This window comes from Rhinolophus sinicus, chromosome 15 (genome assembly GCF_057876585.1).
Source record: "Rhinolophus sinicus isolate RSI-liver-muscle chromosome 15, RSI-T2T, whole genome shotgun sequence".
Lineage (NCBI taxonomy): Eukaryota > Metazoa > Chordata > Mammalia > Chiroptera > Rhinolophidae > Rhinolophus > Rhinolophus sinicus.
Window position 1 is genome coordinate 43,247,357 of NC_142515.1, and position 25,341 is coordinate 43,272,697.

General features: G+C 36.8%; 1 protein-coding gene across 1 annotated transcript in view; it reads left to right on the forward strand.

The window, feature by feature from the left end:
• Nucleotides 1–18,024, forward strand: part of REEP3 (receptor accessory protein 3) — an 81,279-nt gene extending 63,255 nt beyond the window's left edge. The window contains exons 6-8 of the mRNA XM_019731789.3: nucleotides 6,187–6,334; nucleotides 13,696–13,841; nucleotides 14,547–18,024. Coding sequence (XP_019587348.1) covers nucleotides 6,187–6,334; nucleotides 13,696–13,841; nucleotides 14,547–14,603 — 351 coding nt within the window. The 3' untranslated portion in view covers nucleotides 14,604–18,024. The remainder of the gene's footprint in view (nucleotides 1–6,186; nucleotides 6,335–13,695; nucleotides 13,842–14,546) is intronic.
• The last annotated feature ends 7,317 nt before the right edge of the window (nucleotides 18,025–25,341 follow it).

The window sequence follows — 25,341 nt, forward strand, 5'->3', positions numbered from 1 at the left end:
TTATTTTACACTTTGCTGCCATCAGTATTTAGCATCCTACATATTCAACATCTATTTATTTAATTCCTACAATATGGCAGTATGTACAGTGAACAAAATGGATATGGTCCCTCACAGGCTACCGTCTAGCTGAATGTCTGCATTCACTAACTGAAAAGTTTGTCTCATCATTGGCTGCTAAGAGTCTCCCCTTAACCCTCCATTAGCAAAATAAGCATTATCTCACAGAAATACTTGTCTGTAGAAAGGCTTTTAAAAGCAAGCCTATACCTATATTTCTCTGTCTTTTTTCTTTGTGATTGTTTTTATTTATGTACCAGGAGTGCCAAAAAATGTATATACATTTTAACAGATGTTAAAACTTTGGTCAATGTTGCTCAAACACAAGTTCACCATAATTAGAAGTGTCTGGACGCTGATGGTACCCACTTTGAACACCTCTTGTAATTGCAGAAGTGACTTGTATTCATCTTTTGTTACTGGCATATATTAATACAGTTTTTTCCTTTCTTAAAATGTGTGTATACATTGTTTTGGCACCCTCTGTATTTAACAACTTAGAACCACCTCCCCACTTCAAAGACAGACAACAAAACATAAAAATCATCTAAGTTACCACTGCAACAAACAAACACATACGTATCCTATAATTTGAATTCATTTTGGAACTTTCCCTTCTTTTTTGTGATGTCGTGACCCTGTTGTTGTCAAGATGACCCGATGTGATCTTGCCGTTCTCAGCATGAGCACAGGATGGTTGACGTCAGCCATCCTGGATGTTATTCATTAGAAATACTCGTTAAATATGCTGAACATAACATAATGTTAACTAATATGTATTTGCCACAGGTTGTACTGTGCCTATTTTAAAGTAGGTGACATTAGTTGCATCTCTGGAGATGTCAAAGAAAGGCACTGTGATGGAAGAAGCACTGAACCAGACACTTCATACCGAGGAATAAATTGAAACTGAAATAGGAAATAGGTCAAGTTTGAGGAGAAGCTGGAAGAGAGCCAGTAGCAAGCCATGAGAATTATTTAAAATTTTTTACAATAAGTAGTTTGTTAAAAATATCTTTCAGGCTAAAACTAATTGGACTCTTGATGTGACCTTCAAAAATTGGTAATGCCCCTGACTAGATTTCCCAGGTTGAACCGCCTGAGCATGTTAAAGATGAAAATAAGAATCTAACAAGAACCTTTATTACACCGTAAAGCAATTTTCTGAAACTGTTACTCAGTTCTATGACCTCATTACCAGGCATCTGTTCACAAGGTCAGTGTGCAAGTTTATTTTGGCTGAGCAAAGCATAAACACATGAAGGACCTTCAAGGATTTTGCTGAGGATGTTCAACATTGCATAGCTTTTCACATGAGAAATGCAGGTGGCTTTTGTGCCGACGAGCAACACTACTGCCAAACGAAGGACAGGTGAAGAAAAGGACCGTTAGTTACATTAACCATCTCTTAGAATTTTTGTCTGGCAGCCTTTTCTTGGTGAATTCTGCAGCAGATATTATTTTAAAAATCAATTTTCACAGAAATTAAAGCCTTACAGGTAAAATTGATGAACTCTAACTGACTTGAAATAGCTATTGATTAAGTCAAAAATCCTGACATCTTGCTGTCTGTTTTAGTGGCTTTTGTTTGTGAAAGGATTTGAGGAGATCTAGCCGCTTAGTATCATCTATTTATAAGAGAAAACAGTTGTTCAGACAGTGGAAAAGAAAGGTCATACTATTTTCCTATTATCTAGGAAACATAATGTTATAATGAGCATTGAATTCTATACCAGTCAAATTAGCTGCTTTTTTTTTTTTTTTTAAAGCGCAGATCCTGCCATGAATTAGCCATGAGAGTTTGGGCAAATCATCTTCACTGAGCTCACTAAGTATAATTCTCTTAACTGTAAAACAAAGGGGTGAAACTTGACTTCTAAAACCCCTCATATCTCTTAAGAGTGGTTCTCAGTGGAGTTGATTTTGCCATCTAAGGGACATTTGGCAATGTCTGGAGACATTTTGGGTTGTCACAATTGAGGGAGGGGGTGCTGCTACTGGCATCTGGTGATAGAGGCCAGGGATGCTAGTTAATGTCCGACAATGCACAGGACGGTTTCCCCCACAACAAAAACTTATCCAGCCCAAAATAGCAGTAGTGCTGATGTTGAGAAACCCTGCTCTAAAAGTGTGATGAGTCAGAAAAACCTCAAAGGGTATGTAATTATGTACAGGTAGTTTTGGTGGTAGCTAATGAATAATCTTTCTTTTGTATATTTTTCTGTTACAAATGTTCTTTGATAAATATATATTGCTTTCATCTTCAAAACACTAAAATACAGTATTCACTTAATGTAAATGCAGTCAGTTCTATTCTACGCTTGATCAGATTAGTTGTTGAATGTCCACAGGGAAAAGAGATTTCCCTAAAACCTGGGAACTAGCTTTATCTGCAATTATAATGTAATATGTCAAGGATCAACAGAAATAGAGCTTAATGGTTCTTTTTATTATTAAACAGCATAGTAAGACTTATTCTGCAACAGATTGTTTATATGCTTGTAAGATTATAAAGCATTACTGATTATGTTCCTAAATTCTTAGTAAAAAACATGAATAGGTTGAAGGTTTTAAACAAAGATGCTGAAAAGCACAGTACATTCCCCTTATTTAACACAAAATAGAGTAATTTTAATGTACTGTTTAACCAGGAAATGAAGTTACTTCAACAAAGGCAGAATTGTTTGGGTATAAAAAAAATAGAATTACCGTGTTTCCCCAAAAATAAGACCAGGTCTTATATTAATTTTTGCTCCATTAGGGCCTATTTTCAGAGGATGTCTTAGTTCTTCATGTACAACAATCTACATTTATTCAGTTACAGTCATGGCATCTTCTTCTGGAACATCGTCATAACATACGGTACTAAATCATTGTCATAATGTCCATCTGGCTGAGATCTGAACTGGAGCTTATTTTGGGGGAAACACGGTAGTCGTGCATGCAGGGTTTCTTTTTACAAATGCCAACCATGAACCTGGATACTTGAGTAGACATTCAGATGTCCTAGTGTCCTTGGATGTAAATGAGCTCTGTGTGGGGACAGCTCAGAGAGCTGGTTCTCAGCTGACGAATCCTTCCCAGAGCTTCACTGGGCTAGAGCTAGGCCCAGCCCTTCCACCCAGTCAGCCCGTTTGTTGTTCTCAGTTTCTTAAAGGGATGTTCTGGGCCCATCCAAATTCAAACCCTGAGAACTTTGAGCCACTAAAGGGTTTAAGAACACTTCTGCAATGGTGATCAATTTTCATGTGAAATATTCTACAGAATACTTCTTAATTACTTTGACTTTTACATTCTTATCATAATCTTTCTGTTACTTCCTCTTTGATTTTTAGGACCAATTCAACATACACAGTGTACATATAATTCTGCAGAGAATAGTATGTAAAATGCTGGGATATAACATATCCTTATGGATGGTAACTCTCTTCCTCCTTATCAAGTAAAGCTGCTGTTTCCACACATACTTTCCTCCTCAATTAGAACCTTTCTTCATTTTTCTTATACTTTTGGCTTAATATTATATAAACCAAATAGAAGAAAATAAACAAAGCATTATTACTTTAAACAAAACCTCAATATCTTTTAATGTTGTTGACAAGTTTAACTATAATGCCCTACTTGTACCCTCAAAGTAGAGAAACAGTTTTTCTTTTAATAATCAGAGTAAGGGATTATATATAGGAAAAGTGAGTTGGAAACAGACATTTTTATTATGCATCGTGTTACAATTAAAACTTCACTGTGCCATCTAGTACTGATTTTGTAATATTAAAGAAATTGTTGGAAAAAATTACCCATCCCATCTGCGTAAACATTATACTGGTTTCATTTTTGCATTTTTTTTCTTGTCTACGTATAACCATATTGTATACTTGTAGTCATATTATACATACGATTTAGAATTCTGAGGTAGAGGGTAGGTATTGCCATGTAGCATTTTATTAATATTACAAACATAATTCCTTTATTAGTGGACTTCTTGTCCAAGAGCTTAAAATCTGTGCTGTAAATAGATCACCCAGATACATCAGGGTTGGTCCTTGCTCACCTTTAATTTAAACCTGAAACAAACCTCTCTTATGGATGGTGTAATCTGCCATGTAGATACCCATGACCATACCGGTAGTTTGTTACTTAACCTTGCTATGTAAACACCAGTGTTATTAAAACAAGTTATTGTCTATGGAGAACTCCCTAGCAGTCAAGAGTAATGAAAAAGAAGAGGCATAAAAAGAGTATTTAGTTTAATTTTACATGCTTAGTATCAGTACTACATGTACTTTAGGAGAATAGAAGAAGCCTAAGATTTGTCCATCTCATCCTGTTTCTTAAAATCTTGCTCTGGAAGCAAAATATACACAGCACAACAATAGAACAGTAATGTGTGAGTTCATTTGTGAGGTATGCCCTAAGGAATTAGCTGATTATACTTGTTAAAGATACCAAAGTTTGTAGATGATACAAAGTTGGACTGATTCAATGGCACTCGGACTCATTTGCATTCTGAGATGTACTTTGAGTGGGAGGGTTTGGGGAGTTAATAGCCAGCCTTGAAAATTGTACCTTAGTCTAGTAGAGGGTATCATGGATGTATATGCCATTTATCATTTATCTCTCTGTAGGTGAAAAGAATTTCTGAGAAATACAAAGGTGAGATAAAGAAAATGGAAAAAAAAAAGACAGTTCTGAGAAAACAAGGCATTTGTTTTTTCAGATGAGCACTGGTCACTTCCTTTTAGTGTGTCTCTGAAGTCTTCTGTCACCCATCTGTTTAACAAGTAAATGATACCTGATAAAGAGGAAGAAAGCATAATGAATTAAACCATGCCAAGAATGTTTAAAGATGTGTGAAACCCAGTTATTTTTATTCATGATATAAACCCTTTAATTAAGGAATTCCTTTTCACAGTTAAAAAAGATATGATAGGAGTACAAAGCTTAAGTGGGGTAATGGCATTTGGTTTCAACACAGCATATCACTAACTCAGAGTAGCTGAATCAAGACTCATGAATCAAGACCTATTTCTTCAGGGTAGAATACATGTTAGCAGCAATGTTCGAATGTTTGTAATGCTGTAGGCTTTGCGATTTAGAGGTAAACCATTATGGATGAGTTTCTATGGTAACTTTATAACTAGAGGCAATCATAAATTGGCATGTGTGAGAAGAAGAAATAAGTGTTAAAAACATTAGAATAGTTTTTAATACAGCTATAAATAAGAAATGAGTCATCTGTATGCTATGCAAATTTTCTAAGTGAGTAAATTTAGGAATTATTTTTTTCTCTTTATAACGCTTTATACCTTGAGAGGAAATCTAATTATGTCTGAAAAGTTCAGAAATGGCCCTTTCAAAGCTGTGCAGTGATGAAAATCATTGAGCTTTCTCCAGTGATAGCAATGTTCTGTGTCTGCATTGTCCAGTACAGTAGCCACTGAAATGTGGCTAATGCATTTAAAGAACTGATTTCTTAGTTTATTTAATTTTAGTTAATTTAAATTCAAATACCCACATATGCTCAGTCTACCATATTGTAAAAGCTTTAATATGACTTAGTAGTAATAGTAGCTGTGCCTTGCCAGATAGTGAATTTATTAACTGAATATTGTTTTGTATCCAAGATTCTTTGGCTCTTCAGTGTATTTACGCTGTTCTAGGTAGAGTCATTACCACTCCTGGCTTAGTTTAGCTTAAAACAGTCTCTCTTTTACATTAAAAAGTTCTTCTTAAATCATAAACTTAAGCCCCAAGTGCCAGTTTTAGGAGAGACCAAAATTATGTGTGCTGTTTACTCTGAGGGTAAACTCATCGTACACTTTTTACACTTGAAAATTAAATATAAAGCTGAAATGTTTGGGGGTGGAATGTACTCGTGTCTATGACTCACTTTGAAATGCATTAAAAATGGTTTGAGGGATGGATCAATGGTATATATGTGATAAAGAAAATATAGCAAAATGTAAATGACTATAAGTGTCTACTATATAATTCTGAAAGTTTCATAATGAAATGAATAAGCTTCATGACCGAATGTTGGGGGAAAGTTCAGTAGAAGCGTATTAAATGTTTTAAAGTGTATTTTTTTTTTTTTTTTTTTGGATCTATCACTTCTCTGTTAAATAGAGCCAAGGGGCAATAACGGAGCGGTTACGGAGTTTCAGTATGCACGATCTAACAGCTATCCAAGGGGATGAGCATGTGGGACAAAGACCATACCAGCCTCTGCCAGAAACAAAAAAGAAAAGCAAGCCAGCCTCCAGTGAATCATCAGGTGTGCTTGTTTGTTTTAATATATTATTTTTCACAAGTGAGATTTTTGAGTCAAGATGGGTACCTGATAACTGATTTGGTAGACAAAATTTACTTTTAAGCTTATATTTTTGAGTTTCACACTTAACTGTAGTTCTTTTTCTCTAAGTTTTCTCTAGATAAAGTTAGTGCTTGCCTTTTGTTGACTCTGGAGAATAATCCAAGTAAGAAAGTAGCGATAGCTTTTTGTGCTGTCATGAATTTTTAGAAGCAGTGGGTGTGGTTCCCATCACCTCCCCACCGCCAGTACTAGTTCTGACCTGTGGTCAACACTCTTTCTACTTCAACTATGTAGTGACATCTAAGTAGTTTTATAGTTAGACATTCTTTACTATAAGTGCTGTGAACAAATACGGATATTAACTCACAAGATAAAAAGTTTTAAGTGGGTGACAAAAGGTGACTCATTTTGAAAATAGGATTACTCCAATGGAAAATGTGTTGAAATTGCATGTATTCCAGTTCAAGAGCTAACTTGTAGGTATATTCTAACGTAAGTCATGAGCGTGTCATAATTGATGGGTTCTAAATGTCAATAAATAACTCTTAGACATAGACACATAAGTAAAAAGACATAGTTCCTTAGTTATTTTATCACATATAAGAAAGTTTAAGACTTAACTGAGAACTAAGATCTTCAGGATATGTCTTATTAATGTGTTATTAAGTCCATAAGGTACAAGGCTACTTGATCTTTGTTTTTAGCTGAAAGTTTTCTTTTGAGGGAAATTGAAAAGCATCCCTTATAATTAAAACCAATTTGAAACATAAAAATAGCAATCCCTTCTTATAGAGGAAAAAATAGTGAACTTTCTTGATTCTAAGTTCTCCCTAGAATGAATAACTTTACAAAAATTGGTAGCTATTATCTAAGAGATACTAATTAAGCATGGGCCATGGATTAAAGTAGTAATATCTTTAAGAATGAGGAACCACTGAACTTTGAACCATCATTCTTAATACATAAATAATGTAAAAGTAGTTCTTAATATAGGCATTTTTTAAATGTGCATTTAAAAATTAGGTATACTAATTGTGATTATGGGGGTCTGCTGTATGTATTTTGTTGATTTGGACCATTTATCTGAGTCCTTTATCAGCAGTTTATTCATAATTATACCTTTCAATTGGTTAACAATTATATTCCAATTATGAAATGAAAACAGGATTATAAATAGGAAAATCCTTAACACTATTATTATGGTATTCATCTATTTAAAATGGTGTGACTAAACTATTTTAAGATAGGAGGTACTATTTCTTTTGTTCAAGTTCAAGACATGGAATTAAAATAACTGAAGATTTATAAAAATATGAAGTGGGAGCAGTACAAGAAAGTACTTGTTCAGTTATGAAATTAAAATTGTAATAAGCATTACTCTGCCAAGCTTTCCTACAGAATAGTATATATTCTGAGTTTTTCTTAAGAAAAAACTTTAAACTTTCTCTCTTGACAATATTTTTAATTAAGTAGTATGTTTCCAGGAGAGGTATAGGTGAAAAGAAGATAATAATAGGGTAGAGATAGACACAAGTCCAGATATACATGAAAATTTATAAAATGAGAACTGGAGCCTTTCCGATTGGTAGGGAAAAGGCAGGTTAATAAGTGGTGCTAGGATAACTTCTAGCCTTAGAAGGTGGGATAGGGAATGAAGTTATACCTCTACCTCAAATCTTCGATCAAAATAATTCTTTTTGTTTTAAGATTTTTTTTTTCTATTGGGGAACAATGTGTTTTTCCAAGACCTATCAGCTCTAAGTCAAGTCATTGTTTTTAATCTAGTTGTGTAGGATGCAGCTCACTGGCCTATGTGGGAATTGAACTGGTGACCCTGGTGTTATGAGCACTGCACTCTAACCACTGAGCCAACTGACCACCCACAAAATAATTCATAAAAGATTAAGACTGAAATGTAAGAAATTAAACAACATAGTAGTAAATTCCTGTGTATATTTTTATTCTCCTACAGAAGATCAAACTTTTTAAGCATGACATCAAAACCAGAAAACAAAGGCAAAGTTTGAGAGATTTTTCTATATTAAAAAAAAACAACAAAATGTAAAACTACCATATAAGGGGAAAAAGAAACTCCACAGATAAAAACGGCAAACTACAAACTACAAGAAATAGTCTCATTATATGTTATAGGCAAAGGGTTCAGATTTTAACAATCTACAAACCCTTACAAGCCAATTGTCAATTCTGCCAAAGACTACAGCTGACCAGTTAATACATGAAAAAGATGTTTAGCCTCATAGTCAAAGAAGTAATAAATTAAAATAGTAACAATAGTAATTTTTGCTCACTAGATTGGCAAAAAAAATTTTTTTAATTAATAGTGCTCTGTGTTGGTAACTGTTCTAGCTGTCTGTTGCTGTATAATAAACGAGTTCCAAACAGTGGTTTAAAAAAATCACAGTTATTTCTGTATTTTGCTCATGAATCTGGGGATGACTGGGCTTGGTGAGGCAGTTCTTGCTCTTGGTCTTATGCAGCTACAGTCAGACAGCAGCTGGGGCTGGAGTCAGTCTCAAAGCCTTCTTCACTCATGTCTGGTGTTTGAGCTAGAAAAATTCAAACAACTGGTGGCTAAAACAGTTGGGACTTCTTCGGCATCTCTCTCTCTCTGTGTCTCTATGTGGTCTCTAAGGGTCACTGGACTTCTCAGCTAGCAGCTGAAGGCTCCCAGAGCCAGGGTCCCGAGAGAAAGAGGTAAAGTTATGGAGCATCATTTCCACCCTATGGCAGTTTGTGAAGGCGGGTACCTATGAAGGCCTTCTAGATTTAAGGGAAGGAGAAAAGTGTCAGAATTTGTGGACATGTTTCAAAACCACCACAGTAAGCATGTTCGGAAACAGTCTCATATACTTTCTATGAGAGTTTAAAGTGGAATAATCCTTTTGGATGAGAATCTGGCAATAATTATCAGAATATATTCTCTTTAACGCAGCAAGAAACTTCTAGGAATATATCATAAGAAAATAATCAGCCAAGTGTTCAAAGATACATGTACAGGAATGTTCATCTAGTTTATAGGAACAAAATATTGCAACAAACCAAATGCCTAGGAGAAATGATAAAGCAAAAGGAAGGTGGTTTGTCAGCCCTGAAAAATAATGATGTTCGTCTATACTTACTGACATAACCAGATTGTGGGGGAATGAATGATAATAATAAAATATTATGTGTGTTATCATCATACACTACAGAGGCATAATAGATAAAACGATTAATATATGTAAAGTTATTTTTCAAATGTATATATATAGTTGAGAGTCTGGAAGGATATTACTAATGATAAGTGTTTAGCTCTGAGTAGTAGGATTTTAGTGTGTTTTTTGTTTTAAATGAACCTATTACTCAATCAGAAATAAAGCAACAGTACTCTTCCTTTTGAAAAATAATTAAGGTACTCATTTTTTTTTATCATGACTACTTTTCTATTTCATTTACTTCCAAGATTAATAAGTTTTTAAGAGTAGAAATTACATTCACATTGCAAGGCCTATTGTCTGCTTTATATGAACAATACAATTACCTCAGAAGCTCTGACTGTTTTCACAAGCAAATATGTGGTAAAGTGGGTCCCTTTTGAAAACTCATCATGGCCTCCTCTGAGCAGCTTGAAGTTGATCAAGAGAAGTCAATTGTCATCCCAATGAACTTCAATTAAAAAAAAAACACACAGAGAAGTCCTGCTTTGATGACATTATTCAAATCTGTATGTTGTCACTATCAGAAAAGAAGAGCTCCTCCATATGCTTTTTTGTAGGAAAAGGTATACCTTCAACACAATGTTCACATCTCTTGAAAGAACATCACACTTTGATCAGGGAAATATTTTTCCTGAAAAGAACCTTCTGCTCCCATATTAAAAGTGGTTCAATGTTCAGTTTCAATATCAGTGCAGAAAGAGATTATTCATTTTTTGTTTTACATATTTAATCCTTCAGATGACTATGCAGATTAAGTATTCTATCCTTATTTTGTAGATAAATGGAAACTTGAGATTAAATTACATCTTAAAAGCTACATGCTCAATGACAGAAATGCTATTTCCAAGGTTCCTAAGCTAATTCTTACTCTTTTCTCTTTTTAATTTTAATTTATAAAGAGTCTACCCGTAGTGAGACAGTTGGGCTGGACCCTTGAATTTAAATAATTTGAGCAGGAAGGGACTTTAGAGATGCTTTAGTCAAAGATGGCAAATAGATGACAGGCCTACTCCCCAGTCCTATGCCCTTGGTGGCAGACATTGCTCAGGCCACTTCTCATGCTGGCTCAGAATCCACTACACATAGTGCCCCAGAGAGCTCAACTGGTTCACAGTCGGCATTGGCTGAGAAACCTATTCATCATCTCTCATCTATCTCACCACCTAATCAGATAAGAAAACATACTCATAACTTGGATAACTTTGACTAATACTGTCCACCATCACAGCAGAATTTTCATACATACTCATTTCCAGGTATTAAGTGGAATAGAAACTGCGTATTTTAGTGAGGATATTTGACTCGACTACTCTGTTTTTGATGCAGGGGTTGGTTTACTAAGTTGTGGAGTTAAATTTATTGATTTCACCTCTGAATAGATCCCAGATTTGGTACTTTCTCTGTCCTCACTCCTTGGACTTCGTCATTTCTGACCTGCCATACTACAATAACCCCCCTGCTTGCAGTCTCATCCACTTCTGATTCATTCTCCAAAGTGCAAGAAGAAGCCTCTAAAGAACCCAAATCTAATCATGTCATCTTCTGCTTACTGGCCCCCCATTGCTCTCTGATGAAGTCCAAACTCAGTGGCATGTGGTCTGTTAGCTTCCCAGCCCTGTTCTCCCACTGCATCATGGGCTGGCTATATAGATTCATGAGCCTTTCAGGATTTGGCTTAGTCACAGCCTCCAGAGTCTTCTCTCATGACCCACTTCCGCCCACCCCCCAGGCTGAGTTAATTCTCTTACTGTTTGCTCCCATAGCACCTTGTCATTATCTTCTAGATATAGCATCTATTATAGGATTGTAATGTCCAGTAGAGTCTGTTTGTCCTATTGGACTGTTAAGTTTCTTAGGAAAATGATAGCTGTCTCATTTTCATGACTATCCCCGTAAGTTAGTACACTGCCTCACACACAGTAAAATTTTAAAAATACTTGTGGATTAATGAATTGAGCCATCACTTTTCCTGAAACCATAATTAGAAAGCTAATGAGACTTTTTAACTGAAATTAGGAAACACAGAAATAAGATTTATACTATATAATCATCTTTTGAATGAAATTCCAATTCCTCATCATATAAAATGAGAGGCAATTAAAATAGCAAGAGCCGTGTTTGTTGCACTGTAGTCTTAGGCTTCATCTGTGGCCTTAGAGAACTTTCTGGTCACAGTTGCTTCCTTTCTGACTCTTTCCTTGATTCCTCATTCTCTGTTTCACCTTAGTTTCATTATATTGGGGTCAGGAATATTGTATAAGCAACAGCAATAGAGAAAAATCTAGAAATGACAACCTAAAAACATTTTTTCTCATTTATTTTCCCTAATTATAGAAGTAAATACAATTTTGAAAATAAAAATTTGGCAAATTAAAGAAAAAGAAAAAATGAATTTAAAATCACCTAAAAGCCTACTTCCAAGACATGCAATCATTTCATTTTTCATGTTTTTCCTTTGTTTCTATATGTACATATTTTTCCCCACTTCATACTGCACAGGAGCGTTTTCCCAAGACTGCTAATCCCATCCGCTCCCTGGCCACACTGGCCTCCTGGCAGTTCTTCCCAGCCGTTGTGCTCCCTTCTGCCCTAGGGTCTTTGCACATGCTATCCCTCCTCCCTAGGACACTTCCTTGAGCTACTGCAGGAAAAAAGGATCTTGGCCTGAGTACTCAGTTTCTACTCCCAAATCCTTCCTAATTTCTAGCCTAGAAGTCTGGCAACATAGAATTGTACTAGCTTAGTATACAGAGATATTTATTGAATTATGTACTTGCTTATTATACAAAGATGTTTACCTTATTCTGAGACTAAGAAGCTTATTAACAGCTCTTTGTGGTTTACTTAGTCAGTCTCATGTTATTCATGGCCTGGGAGAGCAGATTAATAAATATTTATTTAGTATATTTTTCTTCACATGTAAGAAGCCCATCCCTTGCTCCGTCTGAGCCTAGAAAACCTGCTACTTTTTTCTCACCTTAAGATTGAAGTCTTTATGTTCCTTATCTTTATTAAGGGAGAATTTGAAACTTAACGGGGCCTTGTAAGGCCCTGTCCTTATAACCTGCCTAGTACTCTGGTTGCCTTAGACTTGGGCCCCTCTCTTGCTCCATCCATGCAGTGATTTTCAAAGTGTGGGCCCTGGACCAGTAGCATAAGCATCACCTGGGAACTTATTAGAAATGTAGATTGAGTTCACCCCAGGCCCAGCAACCTGCATATTAACTACTAACACGTTTTCCAGGTAACTCTTAATAATGTGCTGAAGTTTGAGAACCTCTTCAAGAAGAGAAGCGTTCTTGTCCCTGAATCCCAGTGTCAGGATGCTCTAGGCTTCCTGACAATAACCAGCCTGACTGCCTGGATGTTTGCTATTGGCCAATGTTATGTCTTTGTAGCTACGCATAGCAGCCTGTTAGCACACCCCCACAATCTCTTCCTGCCTTTCCTGATGCTGGCTATTTTCTTTAACTATTATCTGTCATCATAGCCTGTGTGATGTTTCTAATTACTGTAGCCTGTCTGGCTGTGTTTTATCTCAGCAGCTGCACCAGGATTGGTTTAACATCTCTGTCACCTGCCCCCAGTGGACTTGTCCAAAATTCTAGCCCCTTTGGGTCTTACATGACTCCTTAATTTCACCCTACCATTCCCAGTCTTGACAAAAAGTTGGACACGGGTGGGGAAACCCTTAATTCCTAATTAAAGTCAAAGGTGCAAATGAAACTAAACATACTTGCTTAGGTTATGTAGAATTTATGAAAAGGAGAAAGGGAGGGAAGAGACTTTTCACTATATATTCTTTGATTTTTCAACAAGATAAATGCGTTACCTCCCCCCAAAATAAATTATTTTGAAAAAATGCATAGTGAAAATAGGAATGGTCAGGGAAAGCTTCCTGGAAGAAATCGGTTATGAGCTTCATATAGAATACTTCAGTGCGCAAAGATTAATGATGGAGGGTGGGGAGGCACATTCCAGACGAGAAAGGGAGAGGAGTAATCTGGCAAATGCAGACCATGCAGAGAACTGCAAATAGAGTTAAGAGGCGGTACTGACTGGTATCTTTTTACCAAAACATGCCGGTTTTGTCGACTCATTTAGGTTATGGAATTTCACTGAAAGACGGAGATGAGAAAACAGATGAAGAAGCAGAAGGGCCATATTCAGATGATGAGATGTTAACACACAAAGGCCTTCGAAGATCGCAAAGCATGAGATCTGTGAAAACCGTGAAAGGCCGCAAAGAGGTTAGTCAATTATAGAATTGTTTCCCTAATGATTAGTATTAAGGGATTTCCCTGCTGCATGATCATTCAGAATATTAGTGATCCATAAATGAAGGATTGGAATGGTAGAGCCACAGTTATATTTAAAATTCTTTACTGAGATCAGATGTACTAGGATCTATGGAAGTTTAGAAAGCGGTAAATTCCTAGTCTTCCACTATAAGTAGAAAATGGTATTCAAACGTAGCACATCAGATGGTTGTCATGAATACCCAGTGCCATCCCTACACATAAGCAAAAAAAGCAACTAACAAAATTAACTACATACTTTTGCTTTGAACCAAACCTACTATTTAATGAGGATTTAATAGTAAAAGTTTATCTATAATTACATATTGTCTTTGTGCCCAGAAAGCAGTGAAGGAGTCCAGGGAATGGCCTTCGGTTATTGTGAGCAATGTTCATTGACATTTGCCAAGCAAAGCATAAATAATACCAGTTAATGTTTTTGTTATGAGTGATAATAATCTGCAGCATATTCAATATAGAACCAACTATATTTTTTTAGTATATACGTATTGTCGTCTTTTGAGTACACAGTTATAGGATAATTGATTCTTTATATCAGAAAAGTTAAAAAATTATTACTGTGATTATGAACTATTAAATCCTATATAATTTCAAAAAGTAATCATCTAATTTGTAATAATACATTTCTCTCTTCAGGTGCGGTATGGGTCACTAAAGTATAAAGTGAAGAAGAGACCACAGGTGTATTTTTAGTCATGTACACTTCAAGTGTCCCAAGACAAAGGCTGATACATCAGTTTTTTTCCTAACATTATATATTCAGGATTTACTCAATAAAATAATTGTTTAAATTGTGGCAGTGGCAGTGATAGGGTTTACTTCCATCAATTTAAATACTTTAACAATTACTTTCAAATCTTGACTATTAAAGGTAGTTATTCAAAGCATGTGTATATAATAGAATAGAAAATTGTGTTAGGTCTTTTCAAATTCATCAACAATATGGAGGGTGTGGGATATAGGAGGAAGCACAAACCCACAGTATACTTGAAAAGAGTCTTTTTATGGTTCAAGATACATCGGACTTTGTGATACTGTATTGTTTACCTCCATTTATGTTATAACTATCACATGAGGATAATAATGAAATAGGCCTCTGATCCAGTAGTGAGAGGACAGAGGCCTAATGTAAGATAACGTATGTTTGATATATTCTTTAAATTTTTACTTTTTTAATACTTTATAGTTTTTCCACCATCAACTGAAAGTTTTCAAAACAAATATTTGAAAACCAGGTATCCACATAGCACTTTTATTCCTGACTAGTTTTGCACACTTGAAAATTGTTTACTTATTTTACGACTGTACATTTTAAGTATTTTTAACACTATATTATTTGTCATATTCTGACATGTCAAATTTATGCCTCGAATTACATCATCTCTTCTCCTGTGGGTTGCATTTGTTAAATTTGCTTGATTTTAAATCTTAAAATATATTAATATTAAAATACAGTTAATTGTTCAATTCTAGCTATTTTTAATTATCTTCTTTACAAATAAGAAATGATTTTAAACATTAACCAGTTTTTGGTATTTATCTGTACATTGTAGTTGAACTTAGCATGCTTTTGTTAACACTGGTTACATTTTCACCTTTTGAAAGTGGTAGCTTTTGTGAAATACAGTCAGAGATCAGTATAGCACTTAGATCTCTTCTAATTCATGAATATACAGCCAATCCAACAGCCAATCCATTCACAATTTTGGCACTTATATGTGCTGCTGATTTATAAATCTGCCATTAACTAAAATCATTTGAATTACTTCCCTTCTTGGGAATAATTTCCTGAAGATAGATCCTGATGCAAAATACAGATATTAATCTGACCATATTAGAAGTTTAGGAAAATATCATTTTTTTAATCCAAGATTATTTGAGTTACTGCACTTTGAGGCATTTTTAGGTTGCTTTGCTGGCTATTATAAACTCCAAATCAGTACATTTCTGGTGATGGTTTAGTGATCAGTAATGAAATTTGTACGATTATACTTGTTCAGGTAATTTACTTGATGATTCTACTTGTTTGTCCAAATGAAAAAACAATGACAGAGATTTGTGAGATCTTTGACTTTTCTACCTTTTAAGAAATGAAGCCAGCTGGCAGTGTGTATTGAGGACAGAAACTCCTCAGAGTGTTGGCAGAGAACAGAATATTTACTCAGGAGTACCTTAGTATAATTCTGACATTTCTCCGAGACTAGTCTTAAAATATTTTCTAGATTATCTCAGATTCTTGATAATATAACACCAAGTAAAAATTTATTCAACTTTTTTCTCCCAAGGTTTATTTCTATGAGTATCTTCATCTACTTTTACCTTGATGAATTTTTAGCCTCTTAGTTTCTGGAAAGACTCTTTAATTTGTGTTCAAAATTCCTATGAATTCTGATTATAAACTCTTGGAAGAGAGTTTTATCTATCTTGCGTAGTCCTAGACTTACCATATATGCCATGCTTGTCTTTCCTGCCTGAAGGCAGTGCCATCTCAGATTGCCTGACAAGGTCATGTAAGTGACTTTGTAGCGAAAGCATTACCTATGGGGGCTGATTTGCACCATTTTATTTTTTTCAAGTTTAATCTCATTATTGTACCTACTCTTTAATCATAGTAAACTCATGAACACTTTTCTAAATTGGAGGAATTATGTATTCTCTCCACTTATAGAATCAGAACGATTCACCAAAGATACCCGTTTCAAAAAGGTAATGCAAGTCCTCTGTTTAATTGTGTCTCTTCCCACTTAAAATGCTTCCTCTGAAATATTGCTCCTGTCACATCGTTATACACCATGATGTCATTTTGCTGTTCTATCATTTCCTTTCTCTCTTTTTCATACATTTCTTAAATTTTGCTTTTCTCTTATGTATGTTTTAGCACACCCTTTCCTTTGAACTTCGTCTAAGCTTATACATTTTTGTTTCTTTTAAGGTAGAGCAGATCATTTTTTGTTTCTCTGCTTTTAAGTCTACTGCTTTTTAAAGAGGTAAATTTATCCTTAGACCTCAGTGCCTTTCTTTCTTACCACCACCACTTGGTGAAAGGTTATCAGATGCTGCACAAGCCTAGTTAGGGCACTATTTTGGTAGCTGTTGAAGTTTATCCAGAAATTGTAGCCATTGTTTTATTTTATTACATATACATTCAACTTGTTCATGAATATTAACTCTTTCCAAAGTGTGTTTGTAAGAATTGATCTATTCTTTAGTGTACCATATTTTTTTCTGGTATAAAAATGAACCAGAAATAAGCCTGATTGCTAAGTAATTAATTATGTAAACCCACCTAGGTCCTGCATAAGATTTCCTCCACACACTTTACTATATGTATGTGGATTTGGCTAGAAAATGATACCGCCAGCATTACTAATTATAAATACTTGACTACACAGATTGATGGAACAAAATTATTAAAGTGTTTTCAGGGAACTTAATCCATATGTCACCACCAAAGATTTCTACAGTGTTATAAAGCATGTAAATATTCCAAATTTCTGTAAGGCATTGGTTAGACAAATAATGTTTTCTTTCTTTTTTTAAAATAACACAGTTTATGCTTCTGGAATGCTTGAACTTTTATGTTGTTAAAAATAATACAACACTGTCTTAAATATCAGTACTTTGTATTTTTAATAGGAGTGAACTAAATTTTTATTCTGCTTTTCTTTTATCAGGAAAATTAAGGAGTCAGTATGTATTGAAAAGCAATTTCCTGTTTTCTCCTATGTAGGCTAATTGATTTGCAAAGCTACGAAGTAAATTTTGAGAAGATTATTGTTAATGTGGTATACAATGTATATTTCTTGGTAAACATCATTTAAGAGCAAAGCTTTCTGAAGGGAAAGTACAGCTGTTTTCTCTAAATGTTTTTACGGTTTAATCTTCTATAGTATCCTACAGATTTAATGTGTATTGATTCTTTAAACATTGACCATGAATTAACATTTTCTCTTCTGACATCTTTTAAATCTATGTACTTTAATAGTTAAGATAAAGCAATTTTGCAATTTTTTATCTCTTTGTAAGGCTATCTTTAGGCCTAGTATGGGGGTAATTTTACAAATGTGTTTTTTGAAAATTGTAATATGAAATAAACTCGTTTTATTAGTGACAATGGCAATTTTTTCCCTTGTGTCAAAGTACATATGTTGGGTTCCATAAATTGATAATCATTTATTATTAAGTTGTTTCGATTAAATAATAGACAACATATGCACACACTTAAGATTACAAGTCACAGAACAGATGATAAAAATCGTATATTCTGGAATGCTCATCCATAAGATTACAGGAAACACTAAATTGTTATATTTGGATGTTAGAAAAGATAGGAAAAAAACTTAGTAGAGAAGCCCTAGCCATCTCTACTACATTTGTATTGGTTCTCTGTCTCAGACTTAAAATAAAACACAAAATTCCGTTTTATGTACCCTGGAAATGTTCTGGGGTTCCATCTGTTTTAAAGTCAGACGTCTGCCTCACATTTAAGCTTTAGAGAGAAATCCTGCGTGTCAAAAAGTTTCTTTGTGTTACTTCATTATGACATATAATGTGTGATAAAATATTTCAAAATGGAGTTATATTTCCATTTTTATTAGGAGGTATATATCCTTGTGATGATCCAAAGACATTAGAAATTTAAATAAAATTCTAAAGAATACATGGATATATGAACTGCGGCATTTTTTCCAGTCTTTTATTATCCCTTTTTGTGGTTCACTGTTCTTGAGAAAGAGATTCATGGAACAAAAATCATGTCAGGAACAGATTCATTGTTCCTTGGAAAACATTCTGCCCTTTTACCTACCCATCAATATTCTAGCCTTGAAGCACTCTCCTTGTAGTCTGGTTTTGGTAATGTTTTTAAAAATTGCTTTGTATAAGATAATGCTTTGAATTGAAATTCTAAAGCACAAGATTGATAATTGTCTATAAGTGTAGGATACTAAAAGATTGTACTCAACAAAAGCAGGAAAATCACCTTGTTTACCCTTTGCTTACTTGGCAATTCTAGAATAAGAGCAATAGGAAGGAGAAAGAAAAATGAAAGTATGGTATTTTGGCATGTGCAAATCAAGTCAGCATCAATTTTTTTGCATTCAAAAATATTCCTTGAGTGCCTCTACTGTGTACAGTAGCACTGTTATGTTTCTGCACAATGCAATGCCTATATCCAAGTACGATAGCATAACATTTTAAGAAAAATAATTCTTGCTTTAATAAAAGCAATTTCACTCTTACCAAATGTTTGGATTATTTTAATATTATTAATCCTGGGATTTTTTTCATGGTTATTGAATAATTTATTTTGTTTCTCTCAAAGCAGTTTTTTTTCTTTCTTTTAATCCTTAGATTCCTTCTTTCCCTTACCTCTTACATCCAATACATTAGTAAATCCTTTGGCTATCTCCAAAATATGTCCTGAATTTAACCAACTTCAAATTCACCTCATCTCTAACTTCTCTCGTTTAAGCCATCATCATCTCTCACCTGGAGTACTCAGGTTATAACTTTTACTTAACGTGGAATTGCTTAAAACATTACTACATTTTTTGTAGTCTTGAAGATTTCTCAAGGTGACTTTTTACCTTCAATCCCATAGAACTGTCACAGTTTCTTATCTTTTCAACTAGTATGTTTGGGAAATACCAAAAGAGAAGGGGTGAAGAGAGAATGGAGGTGAAAAACAGGAGCATATGGTTTTGTAAATGAGCCTTGGAAATCGAAGATTTTCTCTTCCAAGTATTGTTTAATGTTGCAATTTGGAAAAGGGTAGTGAAAAGAGTTAGAATATCTGGCTGATTATGTGTTTTGACATGATGCTATCTCAAAGTACCAGGAAAGAATTTAGGGTATATGTGGAAAATTTTCCCCCCTTTGGAATGTTAGACCTAATTTAAGTTACTCTAAATTTGAGTGCTACAATAGATCATGATAGTGCCAGGAGTCAACAGTAGGTATCTGTATTAGTCATAATTCTCCAGAGAAATGGAACCAATAGAGAGAGAGAAAGAGACAGAGAGTGTGTGTGCGTGTGTGTGTGTGTGTGTGTGTGTGTGTGTTCTTAATACCATCAATAGGTTCTTGGAAACTTTGACTTTAAGCAAAATGATGTATAACAATACCAATTTTACCACAGGCTAATTGATAGAAACAAGAGTTAACTTCCTATGTCATATTTCCGGTCATAAAAACATCACCAAACTTCTAAATAAAGACTCAACACTTTGAAATATGAGCCATACATACATTTAAGAAAGAGTGATAAAAACAAGATAATTCTAACCCGCTGATTCCAATTCACAGTCATGGGCGGCTGGAGCCTCTCCTGGTGGGAACCAGCCCTGGACAGGATGCCCTTCCATCACAGGATGCGCCCACACCCACACTCAGACCTGGACAACTTACACATTCCAGTTCACCTCACCTGCTTTGGGAGGTGGGAGAAAACTGAAGACCTCAGAGAACCCACAAAGATATGGGGAAACTATGCCAACTCCACACAGGCAGTGGTTCTGCTGAGAATCTTTTTTTCCTCATCAAGGTTAAAACAACCTTGAACAAAATGTTATTCGAGGATCTGCTATATACAGTCTTGCACTGCTTTATAATTTGAGTGTTCTGAGAAAGGCCTCCTCAGGCAATTTCGTCACTGTGTGAACATTACATAGAGTGCACTTAAACCCAGATGGTATACACCAGGGGTGTCCAAACTGGCCCGTGGGCCAACTGTGGCCCATGATCCATTGTTAATTGGCCCGCAGCAAATTCCAAAAATATATTTAGTTAAATAAACCAGGTGAGGCAATACGTACTTCACCTCGAGTGAGTGGCCCGGCTGTTTGTGTATTTTACCGCATATGGCCCTTGGTGAAAAACGTTGAAAAAAGTTTGGACACCCCTGGTATATAGCCTACTACACACCTAGGCTCGTAGGCTACAAGCTTGTGCAGCATGTTACTGTACAAAACAACATGAGATTAAATCAAGCACAAGAGAGAATGATGCAATTGAAACTCAGCATGAGATGTATGAGGCTGCTACTGGACAGCATACAGTTTTACAACAAACATTTTTTTTTTTAGTAGAAACTCTAAAATAGATTAATAGCATAGTATAGCAAGTACATAAATTAGTAACCTGGTTGTTCGTTACAATTATCAAGTATTACGTACCACACATTATTATATGTGCTATACTTTTATACAACTGGCAGTGCAGTAGTTTGTTTACACCAGCATCACCACAAACACGTGAGTTTGTGCATTGCGCTATGACTTCACGCCGGTGACGAGTCACTAGGTGATAGGAATTTTTCAGCTCCGTTATAACCTATGAGACCACCTTTGTACGTGGGCTCTGTAATTGACCAAAACATCTTTGTGTGGCACATGGTATATATGCATATAGAGACATTGATTGATGGATTGATTTTAAAGAACTGGCTCATACAATTATGGAGACTGGCAAGTCTCAAATCTGCAGGGCAGGACAGCTGCCTGGAGATCAAGGGAAGACAGTGTCACAGCTCCAGTCCAAAGGTATTCTGCAATAATTCCCTCATAAGACCTACATGAGGCCCACCCCCATTAAGAGTAATATACTTTATTGAAAGTCTACTGATTTAATTGTTAATCTCGTCTAAAAAATGCCTTCATGGTAACAGCTAGATTAATGTTTGACCAAATGTATGAGGGCTGTGGCCTACCTAGGTGACACAAAATTAACCATTGCCGTATTCTTAAATTCTGAAGGAAACTCTATTTACTCTAAAATATAAGTTGTTTGGCTAATTTGGTATGTAGAAATTACAAATCTTGGATATTATTGGTTTATCTTAGAAAAGGAATGTTGTGGCATATGGTTTATTTGGAAGAGGAAGAATTGTACCTTATAAGGCTTGTGATGCTCCTTGTATTTGGTTGTGATACTACCATTTGTGTATCAGCTGGTTTTCACACTTTGGAAAGAGGTATCATCCCTATTTTCAAGATAGAGAAAACAAGACTCAACAGTGACCAACCTGGGACCCAGCCACAACAATTATGGGTTCAGACTCTGTTGTTAATTCCAGTCCACTTGGTTATCTTGGCAATCACAGAATACTTAAACAGCTCACAGAGATGTGTTTATCATATATGTATTATCCAGAAATTTCCAATTCTTTATCAGATGATTAAACAGTGAAGTTTTCAAGTCACTTGAAGTTAATAATAAATTCCACTCTAAGAGTAGCTTCAGTAAGGAAAGGATGCTTTTAAATGAATAGGAAAAATAAAGACAAAATTTATTATCAATTATGGGTTAAGACAAACAGGAAAAGATTTGAAGAGAGGATGTAGCTTAAACAGAAGGCGTATCCTTGGGAAGTACTTTCCTTCCTTCTTAGCTTTCCCACCAGCATTTGCTCCGTGGCTTCCTCCCTTCAAACCACACCTTGTAAACCCTTTTATGTGCTCTGTTGACAACAAGAATTCTGGTGTGTTGTTCCATACTGGGTTTTAACTAATAAAACACACAAAAAGGGGCCAAATGCCTCTTTACCCAGGAGATGAAGTTCATTCATTCTTTAAGTTGAAAGCAAGTACAGTTAGGATATATAGCAGGTGACAGTTTCCATATGTTCTAGCAAAGTAGAACTGGATTATTTATAGTTTACAACATGTGTAAAATTAAAGCTCGCAGGGGGCTCCCGGGGAGGTAAATTAGACAAAGAAGGGAAGATCTGGGGAACTCTATTTTGCTATATTCTGAGAAGATGCTCATTAAAAAATGCAAACAAAGTATTTTTAAAATATTTAACGTTAAGCAATGTACAGAAAAGTTTGTGGTCTTTACCTTGCAATAACAAATGGTAAAATTAGAAAAGACTTTGAAGGCTAAGGAGGGGGAAAACTTAATTTTGTAAACTTAATAGAAAAAGGAGTTTCAGAAACACAGGGACATGAATTGTCATTAAAAGGATTTGTCTTCCAAAGTGCAAAGTAAAGTTACATGAGATCTGGTTGATATTTGACCCACAGTCTCAAAGCGCTTTAGACTGCAGCAAGTAATTGCTTCCTCATTTAGATTAGACAATGAGTTCTCCCTGCAAGCTGCTCTCCTTCCTTTAAATAGACTGTATAGAGTAATTGAAACAAGTTCTACTGGGAAGTGGAGTGACTGATTCCTCAAAGTGTGAGAGCAGAGCTATGGTAACCTCTTAAGCCTGGCCTTCCTCCTGTTCCTATTTAGGGAATCCGCAGGGCAGCCAGCGTGGAGTGAAGTCTGCATTTCCCCAGCTTTATTGTTTAGACTTGAAGGGAAGGTCATATGCCCTCTTTGACAGAGAGGTTTATGGGCTCTCTCTAATTAGCAGCACCCTCCACCAGACAGACTGTTGGCCACCTTCCAAGAACGGGTTTGGTAGCGGCCACTGGTGAAGGAGAAAACAAGGTTATTTACCCTGTGACTGTAATTCTTGGCACAAGTTTTCTCTTTACACTCAGACACGTTTTCCTTTTGTTCCAACTTGCCTTTGGAATTCTAAATAGGGCGTTAAGGGAGGGAAATGCAGCTATATATTTAGTAGTGTAAGCAACGCATATGTTGGCCTCTCTTGTTTTTAACTATTCTAGGGCCTCACAGTTCAAAAGATGATACCTTTTTCAAAAAGGCCACATATTCAGAGAGCTGCTTGCAAATGTAATGGCTTGAGCACATGCCCACACACAACCTTAGAAAAGGAAGTTTAATTTTCAACATCTATAAAATGACAGTTGTATGTTAGTACTCTTAGAAATCCCAGCGGTAAAATGTGATTGGGTTCAGGTAGTACTAGAGTGTTAAAAGAGTACTGGGAATATATTTGGCTTGTCCCGTTCTGTCAGTTCTGTAGGGTGGTGGGTTAAGCCGATAGAAATACTTTTTGGTTGATTTAAACCAGATGCTCTGACTATTTTTGTCCTGTTTGCTAGGCGCAGCAGCACTGCAAAAGGCAATACTGCCCCCCTCGGCCGTCCGCCAACTGCAGGCGCAGGAGTCGTCTCCTTCACCAGCTACCTCGGCCATAAAAACCTTTTAAGTCTCCATTATTATTCCAGGCACATTCCAAGGGGGTTGAGTCACAGGATTCACTGGGCTTTTCTCCCGCCCCAAACTGCCTGTATCGGGTGGAATATGACCTCCAACTTCAAAAAAGGAATCCATAACCGGTGAAAGAGCGCTTTAGGGCAAGCACCAAATGCAACCCTACTGTAACTTCTCCCCAAACACCTGGGGTTTGCTGGCTGCGCACATGGAGTCCCACGGACTAGGGACGCATGGTCAAAACATAAGGTTTTTCTGTGGGCAGTCCTGTAGAGCTGCTCTATTTTCCCTGCTGGTTTGAGAACCTCCGAGGGCTGTTCGGCAGTGGGGTGGGGTCTGGGTTGAAAACTTTTCGTTCTGGCAGTGCGTTCCGGAGTGCTGAGAAGCCAAAGCCAAGCGCCTAGGAGGTTGAGGTCCGGCCGGCTTTTAAGTCAGCTCAAAGGGAAAACTCCCAGCCCCTCCCACGCGTCCGCTCAGAGCCACCGTCCGCCAGGCCTTCGGGGGGAGAGCGCGCACATCTGGCCGCCCAGGAGCCAGCCACATCTGGAACTCTAACCCCCGCACCCAGATGTTCAAGGGGTGGGGTGGGGGGGTACAAGAACCCGAAGGGCGGGGCTACCGCGGCTGCGACTCCTCCCTGCAGCCAGACAGCAGGGGTCCAAACTGGGGAGACGCCCCGGGGGCTTGAGATGGACCAGCGAAGGGTGGGGGAAGAGTTGGGTTTGGGGGTGCTGGGGCCGCGGTCAGGGGACTAGAGACAGTGTGTTGGGATGGTAGAGGAAGGCTAGAGACGCGCGGGAGATGCGGTGCCGGGGTAGGGGGGCAGGAGGCGGTTGGGTGCAGGGTGCTGGGGCTTTGCCAGTGCCTCGCCCCGCCCCGTCACTGAGGCCGCCCCACTGAGTGGGAATTTACAACCAAGTCCCCAGGAGGTGGTGAAGGGGAGGAGGGACAGGCGGGCAAGTTTCCTGGGGTGGGAGGTGGGGAGGCCCGCTGACGGTGCGGGATTTTGAGTGCGGAATTCCCCCTGCCTGCCCTGGGCTCCTGCGCTAAGGAGTACCTTCCCGGGACTGCGAAGGGCGTGATCCCCGACGAGGCGAGGCCAGACGGCGAGTCTTGCTCCTCTTCCTCTCTCCCCTCACCCAGTCCTTAACCGGGCGAGGGAGGAGCAACCTATGACCTCTAGACTTTCTCCAAAACTTGAGTTTGTCGGAGAAGCCTGCGTCTGGCCGGGAGGCTGGCACGCCCCTCCGACATTTGCACGTAGGAGTTTGACGTCTCGTTAAGCAACAGTGTTTGCCAAGGAGTCAGGGCTGTTTCCAAGAGCCTGCGTCTACTGGATGCTCGGATCAGAACAAATAGTTTA